At 39.7% G+C, this 14,757-nt stretch overlaps 1 protein-coding gene across 1 annotated transcript in view; it reads left to right on the forward strand.

Moving 5' to 3' along the window:
- The window catches only part of znf385b (zinc finger protein 385B), a 219,614-nt gene that overhangs the window by 199,530 nt on the left and 5,327 nt on the right, over window positions 1–14,757 (forward strand). The window contains exons 5-7 of the mRNA XM_072685409.1: window positions 1,962–2,130; window positions 11,675–11,965; window positions 14,091–14,272. Coding sequence (XP_072541510.1) covers window positions 1,962–2,130; window positions 11,675–11,965; window positions 14,091–14,272 — 642 coding nt within the window. The remainder of the gene's footprint in view (window positions 1–1,961; window positions 2,131–11,674; window positions 11,966–14,090; window positions 14,273–14,757) is intronic.

Genomic DNA, 14,757 nt, shown 5'->3' on the forward strand with positions numbered 1-14,757 from the left:
CGCCCGGCCGTGTTATCCTAACATCGCTGGGACGGGAATGCCCACAGTTTTCTTCCTCATCTGCCCAGGCATGTTTGGTGTCTCAAGTTCGCCTAGTTAGTTTAGACTGAAGCTACGAGGCTAATTAGCATGTCTAAATCACAGCTGGGAACCATGTAGAGAGAGGAGTTCAGTAATCTCTGATAGATTAGACGCTGTATGACTCTCTGTTACCTTTAAACATGGACTAAAGTACAGTAAATGGGAAAAAAAAGTATTTGGACGCCTGCTCGTTTATTGTTTCTACTGCTCAGCCAGGGAAGTAGGGGAGGAATGCTGTGAGTATTTGATTGTATTCAGCGACTAGAGGGTTAGGGAGGTCAGGGTGATGGATGATTACCACCCCAGCTCACCATCCCCAACTGGGGGGTTTATAACCAATAGGGTTGTGTTGTTTATCTGCTCCAGAGAGTCCTATTCTATTGGCAGCATTTGCAATGGAACCGTGTTTTCTGGAATGATGGATGGTGCTCCAATCTATGCTGCTTTTGGGGATGAATGTAATCAAATCCTCACAGCAATGCTTCTTCAAAATCTAGTAATAGACTTGATTTCAGAAGAAACAATGAATAAGCAGGTGTCCCAATACTTTTGTCCATATCGTGTATTTTCTGTGCGCTGGTATTGCCTCTGTTGGTTTCAGCTGCACACAGTGTCTAGGCACTTAATCCATTTCTCATCTGTATTCAATTTCAAATGGCCTTATTATCGACTGCTGAAAGCACCTCTCGAAATCATCTCCACTTTTCATCACAGAGCTTCCAGCCTGATGAATATACCGTCCTCTGTTTTTTATGCAGATTGTCCTGCCCAAACTGTCAAACTAAGAGGTTTGCCTGTGTTTCCTCTTACTCCCTTAACTCGGTGTGAACCAGCAATCCAGTTCTCACATTTCTCACTCCTGATCAACAATCCACACTGATCTGAGCCTCAAAAACATCAGTAAATGATCTGCAGCTGAAACTGATTCCACACTGTGTAAGATGTTTGGTCTGTGGCTCCGCCCCCTCTACATATTCAATGTTCATTCCCATCTGCAGGTCACAACTCCCTCCATCACATGACATCCCCAAACTTTAAAGCTTTTACAATAAAGCGCTAAGGCCTTGCTGGGATTTGAACCGATGACCTCCTCACACTTGCTAAAGAGCAGCAGTTAGACCGTAGGGCCGGTCTAGAGCTGTGCAATTACACTCCATAAAGCCCTCACAGTTCTGAGTAAATTCACCTTCCCTTCTTTCTCAGACTCAGAAATGGACACAGCTTCACAGCTCTAGAGTGGAGTGACTGTCTAACTGCCTGCTTGTCAAGAGACTCAGGAGGTCATAGGTTCGAATCCTGTCATCAACACCACAGCCCTCCATGGTCAGGAGGAGTCTGAGAATAGAAAGGCCTCGTCCCGAGTGATGGAGGGAGTTGTAGCCTGCAGATGGGAATGAACAGTGAACAGGTTGAGGGGGCGGAGCCACAGACTGAACATCTTACACAGTATTGAATCAGTTTCAGCTGCAGATCATTTACTGAAGTTTTGGAGGAGCAAATCAGAGTGGATTCAGTTACTGAATCAGTTGCTGTATCAGTGTCGCCTCACCTGGTTTACAGTGCTTTAGCTGTGTAGCTCGTTGGAGCCGATGGAGCCGATTCGGTGTGAAGGAGAACTGTGTACTTCTGATTCGTTGCCAAGCTATCGCTTTAATCTTAATCTCCTTCTGTATGTTTTATTTATTTATTTATTTTTTTGCTCTCCTGGACTCATCCTTGCCTCTGATTGGATCTGTGCCTGCTACTGAAAGTCGTTTGGACTGCGTGTACCTGTGTATCAGTGTGTAGTTGTGTGTGTGTGTGCATGTGTGTGAATGCCAGATCGAGCCAGTTGTTGTAAATGAGCCTCATTTGCACGGTTCATTTGTTCTCCTTTGTAGAGCCAAGCCGAGGCGCACTACAAAGGCAGTAAACATGCCAAGAAGCTCAAAGCACAAGAGTCCACCAAAAATAAGCAGAAAGGCGGCGGCAGCGCCCCGGAGAGCGGCGCAAAGCCGGCCAGCACCGGCCCCGTCCCGTCCACCACTGACAGCAGCACTGACCAATCAGGTTAATGCCAACTTTATTTCTCACCCATCTGCTCATCTTCCTCTCCTCTTCTTCATCCTCAGCTCATGCTGCTAGTTCCCTGTGTGGGCCTGCATGCTGTGTGTGTGTGTTCTGCTCTTTCTTGTCACAGTATCTCTATATGCATGCTCTACATGTCTGTATCTATATCTGTAAATATGTGTGTGTGTGTGTGTGTGTGTGTGTGTGTGTGATCATTTAAAGGATAAACAGGTTCTGACATGGCATGAAAACAAGTGTGTGTGTGTCTGAAAGGCATTCTAGCTGAAAAATCAACAGCAATTGAATTGACTTGATTATGATTCTTTAAAAATTGATTCAATGAATCATATAACTAATGTCATTTATTTTAAAAATGATCCAGAATTTGTAAGCTGTAAAACATTAAGAAGGTAGTTTTAATAAAAGTATTAACTAAAATGATCTTCTAATAACATTAATATTAGGACTCTGGGTGGCCCAGCTGTCTAAGTGTTGGCTCTGTCACTCTGGCAGTTAGAGTATGCTCCTCCAAGCAGGTTAAGGTCATGTAGTGGCAGATTGAAAAGGTGTGGTGGAGCTTGGGGGTGGGGGAGCATATGCTGGCCTTCATCCTCTTAGCACTGGTAGTATTGTATAGATTATAGATTATAGACAGTATAGATTTTATATTGTGTGAAATTGTATATAAAAGCAGCTAGTGGAGAGAAAAGAATATTTTATATCTAATTAATACATATTGGAAAAGTCTATTGTTTAAAGTTGATTTTCGTGAATTATTGTTAACAAAAAAGTATTAAAATAATTGTTCCCAAAATTCCAGATATATATTCAAAATCTTATGGTCAGGTAAAACTGTGTAGTTCTAAACATTATAAACACAGAATGAGCTTTTTTCACTTGAACCCAATATGTTGGATAAATATTAATTTTTTGGAACAATAAACTATTCCTCTATTATTAGTGGATACTAAATGATTCATAGTGAACACTGAATGATTAATAATGGATACTGAATGATTCATAGTTGATACAGATTGATTGACTGATTGAGAATACTGAATGATTCATAATGGTTTCTGAATAATTCATAGTGGATACAGATTTATAGTGGATACTGGATAATCCATACTGTATACTAAGTGATTCATAGTGAATACTGAATGATCCATAGTGGATACTGAATGATTCATAGTAGATACTGGATAATCTATACTGTATACTAAGTGATTCATAGTGAATACTGAATGATCCATAGTGGATACTGAATGATTCATAGTGGATACTAAATGATTCATAGGGGGCACGAAATGATTCATAGTGAATACTGAATGATCCATAGTGGATACTGAATGATTCCTAGTGGATCTAAATGATTCCTAGTGGATCTAAATGATTCATAATGAATACTGGATGATCCATAGTGGATACTGAATTATCCATAGTGGATACTGAATGATTCATAATGGATACTAAATGATCCATAGTGGATACTAAATGATTAATAGTGGATACTGAATGATCCATAGTGGGTACTAAATGATTAATAGTGGATACTGAATTATCCATAGTGGATACTGAATGATTCATAATGGATACTAAATGATCCATAGTGGATACTAAATGATTAATAGTGGATACTGAATGATCCATAGTGGGTACTAAATGATTAATAGTGGATACTGAATGATCCATAGTGGGTACTAAATGATCCATAGTGGATACTAAATGATTCATAGTGGATACTAAATGATCCATAGTGGATACTAAATGATTCATAGTGGATAGTGAATGATCCATAGTGGATACTATATGATTCATAGTAGATACTGAATGAATCATAGTGGATAATGAATGATCCACTACTATAAATGATTAAATGATTACTGAAAGTGAGTCGTGATTGAAAGTAAACACACACACAGAAAGGTGAGTCCTGCTCATCCCAGGTGATCCAGGATCTCTTTCCATACAGCTCTCTCTCTCTCTGCTCCATCTCCACCTGCTCTCCAGCTTCTCCATTCTGCTCCGCTGTTTCCTGTCCTGCTGTGTTTGTGGTTAAAGTTGCATTGAGGAGACTGAATGCCGAAGCATAGCACACATTACACTAACGACACTCCGGCCTCTCGGAGAGCGTCCTGATGAGCTCTTTATTTGTCCTCCTTCGTTCTCTTGAATTTGAGTCACTGTGTGCGTCTCAGAGAACACAATAACAACCCCTCTGTCCCACGCAGAGCAACACTCACCACACGCCACATCACATTATTCAGCTTATCATCTCAGATTCACACACACACACACACACACACACACACACACACACACACATACCCCCTCTCTGTTTTTCATTTCTATCTTTTCCTCCTGTCCTCCTCTGCTCTCTTCTGTCCTTCTTCCTCGCTCTCCTCCTCCTCGCTCTCTTCCTCAACTCTGTTTCTTAGGAATGCTAACTTTTCAGGAGAGAATATATATATATATATATAAATAGTGAATCAGCAGGGTTAATATGATGATGGGGTATTGTATGTCTGGTTGTCTGTCTGTCTGTCTGTCTGTCTGCCTGTCTGTCTGTCTGCCTGTCTGTCATCAAGCAGTGTTCGATTGGGTCCCATTGCTCTGCAGTGTCTGGGCTTAGATCAGTTCAGATGAACATCTGGTTGATCTGCAGATGACCCATAGACATAACACACACCCACAAACATACACAGATCTAGCGCCAGAGTTACTCACTGAAATCTAGGTTTATTGTTCAGTATCTACTATGTATTATTTAGAATCTAGTATGAATTGTTCAGCATCTGCTATGAATCATTTAGTATTTATTATGAATTCTATAGTATTTACAATGTTTTTTTCAGTGTCTACTATGAATCATTTAGAATCTACTATTAATTCTATAGTATCCACTATGAATCATTCAGTATCCACTATGAATCATTTAGAATCTACTATGAATTCTATAGTATCCACTATGAATCATTCAGTATCTACTATGAATTCTATAGTATCCACTATTAATCATTCAGTATCTATTATGAATTCTATAGTATCCACTATGAATCATTCAGTATCTACTATGATTCATTCAGTATCTACTATGAATCATTCAGTATCCACTATGAATTCTATAGTATTCACAATGTTTTTTTTAATATCTACTATGAATCATTCGGTATCTACTATGAATTCTATAGTATCCACTGTGAATCATTCAGTATCCACTATGAATCTTTCAGTATCCACTATAAGTCTTTCTGTATCTATTATGAATCATTCAGTAACTACTATGGTACTATAGTATCCACTGTGAATCATTCAGTAACTACTATGAATAATGTCATATTTACTATAATTCAGTATCTACTATGAATTATTTTGCATCCACAATGAATTATTTAGTGTCTACTGTGAATTATTAACTTCCCACTATGAATTAATCTGTTTAATTCAAAGAGTACATGAATACAGAATGTACATGTGACACCGACTTGTTCAGGTGCTAATGGTGAATTACAAAATGACGACATGAGCTCAGAGATGTCTATGATTCACTAATCAGCCTAATCAGTCTTTTGATATCTCCCTCCATTTTTCATGTGATCCTCCTATTTATACATTTTCATGTAGAGTGCATGTAAGTTCCCACATTCCCGTACATACATGCTCTTTTGTATAGAATGCATCCTGCACCTGAAACCTGGAGCAAAAAGGCTCGGTACAGCTGGCTCTCAGCTCCAGCTCCAGTGTAACACCCACCTCTGCCAGGCAGGCTGAAGTCAGCTTTACTTTTCACAGGGAAACTTGAGCAACTGAATGATTAAAATTGTTCCGGCGCTTTACGTAAGAGCTCCCTCTCTCTCTTTATGTAATGTGTTAAAGCGGAGTGTGTGCTGGATTAAGTTGTGATACACACACTCTCCGTGAATGTGAGAGGAGGCAGTGAAAGAAAATAGCAAGGTCAGTAACTCCAAACAGTGTGTGTTTTTTCCTCTACAGCAGAGCGCCGAGCTCCACTCTTACAGGGCCTCAGTGCAGCTCAGTTCAGCAGGAGCCTTAAAAAATGACTGTTTTCATGCACAACTCGAACCTGGTCATCGAGTAGAGGGTGATGATGCCGTAGCTCCCTCTATACGTTATTCAGTGTGTTTAATCACAAGGCAAATCATTTTAGATTTGGTCCTCCAGTCCATTTTTAGAGATGTTATGGTTATTGATAATCTATTGATTATTTTGTTGATTATTTGATTCATCTAAATGATTCATTTTCCTTCAAAAAAGTTAAACTGAGCATTTAAAAGTCCTATTATTCAGACAAAACTGTAAATAAAGTTTAGATATTAAACTTAATGTTAAAACAAGACCTTCAGCAGAACAGTCAGCAGTTCTGATGCTGTGGATCTTTAGGAAACAACTCTGCTGCAGATCCAGTTGTATTGTTGTGTTCCAGTTGTGTTTTTGTAAAAATGCATTGGCGCAGATGTTGACGCATTTCAGCATTAACTATGAATCATTTAGTATCCACTATGAATTGTTTAGTACCCGCTATGAATTAATCAGTATTCACAATGAGTTATTTACCATCCACATTAAATTATCCAGTATCTACTATGAATCATGCAGTATCCAATATGAATCATGCAACATCCCCTATGAATTATTCAGTATTTACTATAAATTATATAGGATATAAGATTTTTAATTTAACCTCATTTTTGGAGATGTTAGGGCTGCCACTAATGACTATATTTCTGTCTGTTAATCTATCGGATATTTTGTTGATTAGTCAATTCATCTAAATGATTCAGTTTCCTCTAAAAATGTTAAACTGAGCATTTAAAATTCCTGTTATTCTGACAAAACTGTAAATAAAGTTTATACAATAAACTGTAGGTTCGAGGCTGTGGGTCTTTTGGAAAGCAGCCCCAGTTGTATTTTTTATAAAACTGTAGCTCTGAAAATACTGATGTTGATGCATTTCAGTATTCACTATGAATCATTCAGTATCTACTATGAATCACTCAGTATCCACAATGAATTTTTCAGTATCCACCATTAATCACTCAGTATCCACAATAAATTATTCAATATCCACTATGAATCACTCAGTATCCACAATGAATTATTCAGTATCCACCATGAATCACTCAGTATCCACAATAAATTATTCAATATCCACTATGAATCACTCAGTATCCACAATGAATTATTCAGTATCCACCATGAATCACTCAGTATCCACAATAAATTATTCAGTATCCACTATGAATCACTCAGTATTCACAATGAATTATTCAGTATCCACCATGAATCACTCAGTATCCACAATAAATTATTCAGTATCCACTATGAATCACTCAGTATTCACAATGAATTATTCAGTATCCACAATAAATTATTCAGTATCCACCATGAATCACTCAGTATCCACAATAAATTATTCAGTATCCACTATGAATCACTCAGTATCTACTATGAATCACTCAGTATTCACAATGAATTATTCAGTATTCACTATGAACCATTCGGTATCTACTATGAATCACTCAGTATCCACAATTAATTATTCAGTATCCACTATGAATCACTCAGTATCCACAAAAATTATTCAGTATCCACAATGAATTATTCATTATCCATTATAAATGATTCCGTATCTACTATAAATGATTCAATAGCTACTATAAATTATTCAGTTATTCAGTATCTACTATGAATCACTCAGTATTCACAATTAATTATTCAGTATCCACTATGAATCACTCAGTATCTACTATGAATCACTCAGTATTCACAATAAATTATTCAGTATCCACTATAAATCACTCAGAATCCACTATTAATCATTTAGTATCTGCTATAAATGATTCAGTATTTACTATGAATTTATTAATAAAATTTTTTTATTTAACCTAATTTTGGGGGATGTTAGGGCTCCCACTAACAGCTATTTTTCTGTCTTTCGATTATTTTGTCGATTCATTTAAATGATTCGTTTTCTTCAAGAAAACTGAGCATTGTCCTCAACTACAGCGACCAATCACTGCAGCCCTAGGAGATTTAACATGGACACGAAGCATTTTGGTGCACTTTGAGAACCCTACACTGGAACTCCTGTGATGGCTGTAGAGTAAGTCAGTCACTGGATTTAACAGCTGTGTCAGGACAGGTCACAACAATTGTACAATCAACTGAAACTATTTGACCTGCCTATTACTTACCATACCTAGGTCAAATGTCAGTGTGTATAACATTGGGCAAACATCCCATTTTGAGACCCCTCATTAACAATTGCAATAAAACTTGATCAATCACTTTCACCTAAAAATTCATAGTGGGTCATGGGCGCCTAAGGCTTATTTATGCTCATGGAGGCCCCTCCTCACAACTTGCAGGACTTTTAAAAGATCTGCTGATACTGTCTTGGTGGCAGATACTGCAGGATGCCTTCAGAGGTCTTGTGGAGTCCAGGCCTCGATGGGTGAGAGCTGTTTTGGTGGCAAATACACAATATTAGGCAGGTGGTTTTCCAGCACTGGTTGATCAGTGAATTGCTTATCAGCAAAAATGATTGATATGTATTTTTTGCACACTTTTAAACTCTTAATTTTTGGTGTCTCTAAACTTTTGAAAGCCGGCATGTAAAAACTAAATGTAAGTCAGAAGTGCTTGGGTATTAGTGTTAGTTCCTGCTGGCCGGAGGGAGTCTCCAGGGACAGACTCACATCCTGAACCAGAGCGACAATCAGAAAAATGAGCAGTGATGTCCAAGAGATGGAGCGCTGAGGACTTGCTCTGGGGGTCCTGGTGGGCATGGAAGAAGATAAGCGTGTAACTCCTTAAACTGTATGAGTTCACACTTCAGTTCTCTCCTCTTATAACTACTGAACTTACACAGCATAGTTGCATAGTTTCTATGCTGGGTACTGAATAATGCATAGTGGTTATGGAATACCTCATAGTGAATACTAAACAATTCATAGTAGATTCACAATAATTAATAGTAGGTAATGAATCATTCATAGTGGATAGTAAACAATTCATAGTAGTAACTGAACAAGTAATAGTAGATACTGAATGATACATAGTGGAAACTGAACAATTTTTAGTAGACACTCAACAATTTACAGTATATGCTGTACAGTACATAGTGGATACTAAATAAGTCATAGTAGATACTAAATTATTCATAGTGGATACTGAACAGTTTTTGTAGATGCTCAATTTACAGTTGACACTCAACAATTTACAGCAGATGCTGAACAATTCAAAGTGGATACTGAACAATTCAGAATGGAAACGGAATAATTCATAGTGGATACTGAATCATGCATTGTGGAAACTGAACAATTTTAATAGGTACTCAACAATTTACAGTAGATGCTGAACAATTCACAGTGGATACTGAATAAGTAATAGTAGATACTAAATGATTCATAGTAGATACCAAACAATTTTTAGTAGGTACTCAACAATTTACAGTAGTTACTAAATGATTCATAGTGGATACTAAATAAGTAATAGTAGATACTGAATGATTCATAGTGGATGCTGAATTATTCAAGGATTCAAGGATTCAAGGATTCAAGGAGACTTTATTGTCATTCGCATCACATGTGGTACATGGGGTGGAACGAAATTGTGGTACCCAAGGACCCAGTTTTACCCAGACAGCAGTACTTAAATAAATAAAATATACATAAATATATAAAAATATATGTAAAAATGAAAATAAAAATAAAATACAGAGAGAATAAAATATATAAAATATAATAAAAATAATATAAAATAAAATATAGTGGATATTGAATCATTTATAGTGGTTACTGAATTATGCATTGTAGAAACTGAATTTTAATAGAGACAGAAAGTAGACCACCCACCTCAGTATCTATTATGAATCACTTAGTATCCACAATGAATTATTCAGTATCCACTGTGAATTACTCATTACTCAATTACTCATTACAATTCATAGTGGATACTGAATCATTTATAGTGCATACATTGTGGAAACTGAACAATTTTAATAGGTACTCAGCAATTTACAGTTGAAGCTGAACAATTCATAGTGGATACTGAATAAGTAATAGTAGATACTGAACGATTCCTATAGTGGATACTGAACAGTTTTTAGTAAACACTCAACAATTTACAGTAGAAGCTCAACTAATTAGCAGTAGATGCTGAGCAATTCATAGTGGATACCGAACAATTAATTGAGGATAATGAATTTTTCACAGTGGATACAAAACAGCTCATAGCAGATACTGAACAATTCATAGTATCTGCTGAATAATTCATAGTGGTTACTGAATTATTCTAATAGAAGAGATCTGAAATGGCTCTGATTTGAATCCTGTTCTCTTGTGTTAATAGTTAAGTCCTGTAAAGTTATGATTTGGAAGATGTAAAGTTTTTGCCTGACGGCAGCGTTATATTACCCTGTTGCTTTAGAGTGTCCTGTGCTGACAGCCATGGTGGTGTTGGGGAAGATGGAGAGTGAAAAAGCCCAACCCTGTTACAGCTCACATACAGAAAGTAGACCACCCGCCTCCAGGGACGGGCCTTACACAACACACCCAGGCTAACAAACCGGGCTAGAGGAGTTTAAAATGTGTCACTGAACAATGCAGCGCTCTGCGCCCGTCTCCCAGATTAACTGTCAGCTCTGCTTCTCTTTCTCTCTTTTAGATTTGATTCTGTCTCACTACCTCTCCCCCACATCCACACCCTCCGTGCAGCCACCGCAGCCTATTCTAGCCATTCCTTGAGCTACGAGGGGCTGAGGTAGCTAACAAGTAATGGACGTTTATGCCCAGTCTCTAGACCTCTGAAGCTGTGTGTGATTCTGTAATCAGCCCTATGCCCGTACACCTACCTTCAGGTCTAGGCTGGATTTCTAGATTTCGCATCGCTGCCATGCAAATGAGAGTGCATCACAATTTTTGCTGTTTGCTGTTTTTGACATAATGTAAATCTGGTGGTTGTTCTTTGCTTTGTGTCCAAATTTCATTATGAATGGACCAATAGAAATGCTCCAAATTGACAGTTTAGAAGGTTTCCATCATTTGATTTGGTTGCATTCAGACAAGAGCGTTAGTGAGGTCATGATGTTGGATATTGATCACCACCCCACCTCATCATCCCCAACTTCCCAGCTCATCCCAAAAGTACTGGAGCTCTACCACCATCTGTCATTCCAGAGAATACAGTTCTTCCACTGCTCCACAGCAGCTCAATGCAGCTGGGGGGCTTTATACCCTTCTACTAGCCCACGCCTGGCATTAGGCAGCATGGTGCCAATAGGTTGATGATATTTATTTGCTCCAGAGAGTCCTATTCTATTGGCAGTACTTCTCTACAGGGATTAAACAAGCTGCATGTGTGCATTTGCACAATGGGTGCAACTAATGCATTTGTTAGAAGTGGTGTCCACAAACATTTGGACAAATATTTCTCCATGTAGCATATTAGTTGCTTTATACTAAGTCTCTCTTTCTCTCTCTCTCTCTCTCTCTCTCTCTCTCGCTCTCATTCTCTCTCTCAGAGAAAAGTCTGGAGCCTTCCTGCCTGCTCAAAGCCCACGAATCCCCACAAGCCTTCCTGCCCACACCAACTTTATCGTCCAGCCTGTGCAAGCCGGCCCCCGTGCTCTCCAGTCTGCCCGCAGAGCCGTCCGGTCAGGCAGCGCCGCCAGCGCTGAAGACCCTCCCCAAACAGGCCAGCCTGCCGGAGCCCAGCCTGGAGTCTGAGGAGGAGAAAGCCAAGAAGCTGCTGTACTGCTCACTGTGCAAAGTGGCCGTCAACTCCCTCTCACAGCTGGAGGCTCACAACACAGGTGTGGGGAACATCTGCCCTCATTGTTCAGCGTCTGTGTCTCTCGCTCTCTCTTTTTCTTTCTCTTTAAAACACACATTGTCCAAAAACAGTGGGAAATCAGTTCCAACACACTTCCTGCCATGCATGAGCTTTAGAGTATTGACGATTGACTGCATCGATTTTTTGGGGGATTATCAGGATTGTTCGCTTATTTACAATTATTGACAACATGTGTCACTTCAGCAGGGGTGTCTAAACTTTTGCATAAGACTGCATGTTGTAAAAACTGAAAATTTGGGATGTTTTGGAGAATGATAGTTCAGGAAAATCAGGAAATATGGACCCTTTAAAGCAGCGTTATATAGCAAATTTACCCTAACAACAGCAGCTTCGGGACCATGCTGATACTCCACTGACTGGAACAGGGAGATAGGCGTCTCCGTCATTCCCACTCCAGGCCGGAGCGCTGCTACTGCATTGTGGAGCTTCACGGCTCTCTCTCTACTATTTTCAGGGTCAAACCTTCCTGACAACAAACATGGTGACAATATTTGGGCTCTGAGTGGTTGAGTGGTCTAATGCACCGTCACCGTCTAATGGCCTGGGAATCGCAAGTTCAAATCCCAGGCTTTGCCATCAGCAGCCGGAGTCAGAGAGAGCACAATTGACAAATATATGGCGCTCTCTCCCCTCATTACTCTTAAGCGATGTTGGCCGGCACATGCGTCTGTTAGCTGGTGTGGTGGGCTGTTTTGTCCCGGGTCATTTAGATGTTTACAGTTCAAATTATACAAATTAGAGTGCTAGAGGGCTGAACCCTGATTCAGCGTAAGCGAGTGGGTAAGAAGTATGAGTGATCAGTGAAATAGTTGTAGCAAAATAGCGAAAGTTTTAAAACCTTTACACTTACGCGCCTCACTGAGCCAATCAATTCTAATGAGTAAAAAGACAAGAAATCAACAGCATAAGAGGACATGAAAAAACTAAGACCCCCAGTGAGCAGCCAAAGACCACAGTGGCAAGGAGAAACCCCCTTAGAGCTAGAGGAAGAAACCTTGGGAGGAACCGAGACCCCCGGGGGGACCAGACCCATCCTCCTCTGATCAGAACTATTTATTAATTATTGATAAGTCACAAAACCACCGCTGAAGACTGTTCTACTGCTCAGGTGTGCAACATATTCATTATTATAATATAATAATCATAACATGGTAGAACTTATTATAGTCATGGACAGAGTAATGAGAGTAATGATGGTTAATAGGGGTAATATTAATAGTGGCAGATAAGAGTTAAGAGTCCATATAGGTTTTAACATGGTCATTAGGCAGGTAGCAGTGGTAGGAGGGTGTGCAGCTGGTCTGACACAGGTGGTGGGGGAGCCTAGTGGTCAGACTGGTGGGTGGCAGCAGGTCTGGGTAATAGTTGTGATATTAATAGTGGCAGATAAGAGTTAAGAGTCCATGTAGGTTTTAACATGGTCATTAGGCAGGTAGCAGTGGCAGGAGGGTGTGCAGCTGGTCTGACACAGGTGGTGGGGGTGCCTAGTGGTCAGTCTGGTGGGTGGCAGCTGGTCTGACGCAGGTAAAGGGGACCCCAGCGGTCTTCAGAGAACAGAGAGCACTTCTGAAGGCAGCAGTTAGTGGAATCAAGTGGGTGGATTAGGGTTGGTTCCCTCCACATCTGGAGGAAGGTACTTCTCCAGAAGCAGGACTGTATAATACCCTGTTCCTTAGTGCATTATATCATAGACCACATACACACGTCTATTAGAGACCACTGAACTGATGCACCATGGTAATAGGGGTCTATTACTTAGCCTTGTAGCTTCACTGCTAAACTAAAGAGGCAAACTTCAGACACTAATCAAGTCTGACTATACTTGGAGTAAGTGCGTAAATGAGCTTTTTCTCCTAATTATTCCTTTAGTCTTTAATCCCAAGCCTTATTTTGTGGAAAGAACAACAGAGCCTCCCTGTGACTTGAAAGCTCCAGCTCTGGCAGCCCGTCCAGAATCGAAAGCATCACTCTAATGGAGCATAATTACTCAATTGATTAGCAGTCTGGGTTTTAAAAAGCAGCTTCTCCACTGAGTGTGAGATGTCACGTGATGAAACCCTATCGATTCTGATCTGCCCTGCCAGGTTCCAAGCACAAAACCATGCTGGAGGCGCGGAATGGGGCAGGTCCCATTAAGGCCTACCCCAGGCCTGGGTCCAAACTCAAGATGCAGGCCAATGTGCTGAAGGGCTCGGGCTTGCAGAACAAGACGTTCCACTGTGAAATCTGTGATGTCCACGTCAATTCAGAAATCCAGCTCAAACAGGTACGCTTCACTGAATGTTCGTTAGTATGAGTACACTTGGTACACCCCACCCCCACCCCGTTGAGAGGGGCAGCCAAATTAGCTATTTGAGAAAGTTTGTGAATGTGTGAGTGAGTGAGTGAGTGAGTGAGTCATCAAGTGAGCAAGTGAGTTAGTGAGTGCATACGTTGAGCTAAGAGTTGAAAGTGATTAATAGAGTCAATGAATTAGTGAGCCAATGAGTGAGTGAGTGTGTCAATAAGTGAGTCAATGTGTGAGTCAATCTGTTATTTGTGTTAGTAATGGAGTAGATAGAATCAATGAGTGTGTAAACGAATGAGTAAGTCAATGGTTGAGTTATGGAGTCAATGGATGAATGAATGAATGAGTAAGTCAATGGTTGAGTTATAGAATCAATGAGTGAGTGAGTGAGTCAATGAATGAATGAGTAAGTCAATGGTTGAGTTATAGAATCAATGAGTGAGTGAGTGAGTCAATGAATGAAT

This window comes from Salminus brasiliensis, chromosome 8 (genome assembly GCF_030463535.1).
Source record: "Salminus brasiliensis chromosome 8, fSalBra1.hap2, whole genome shotgun sequence".
In the NCBI taxonomy this organism is placed as follows: Eukaryota; Metazoa; Chordata; class Actinopteri; order Characiformes; family Bryconidae; genus Salminus; species Salminus brasiliensis.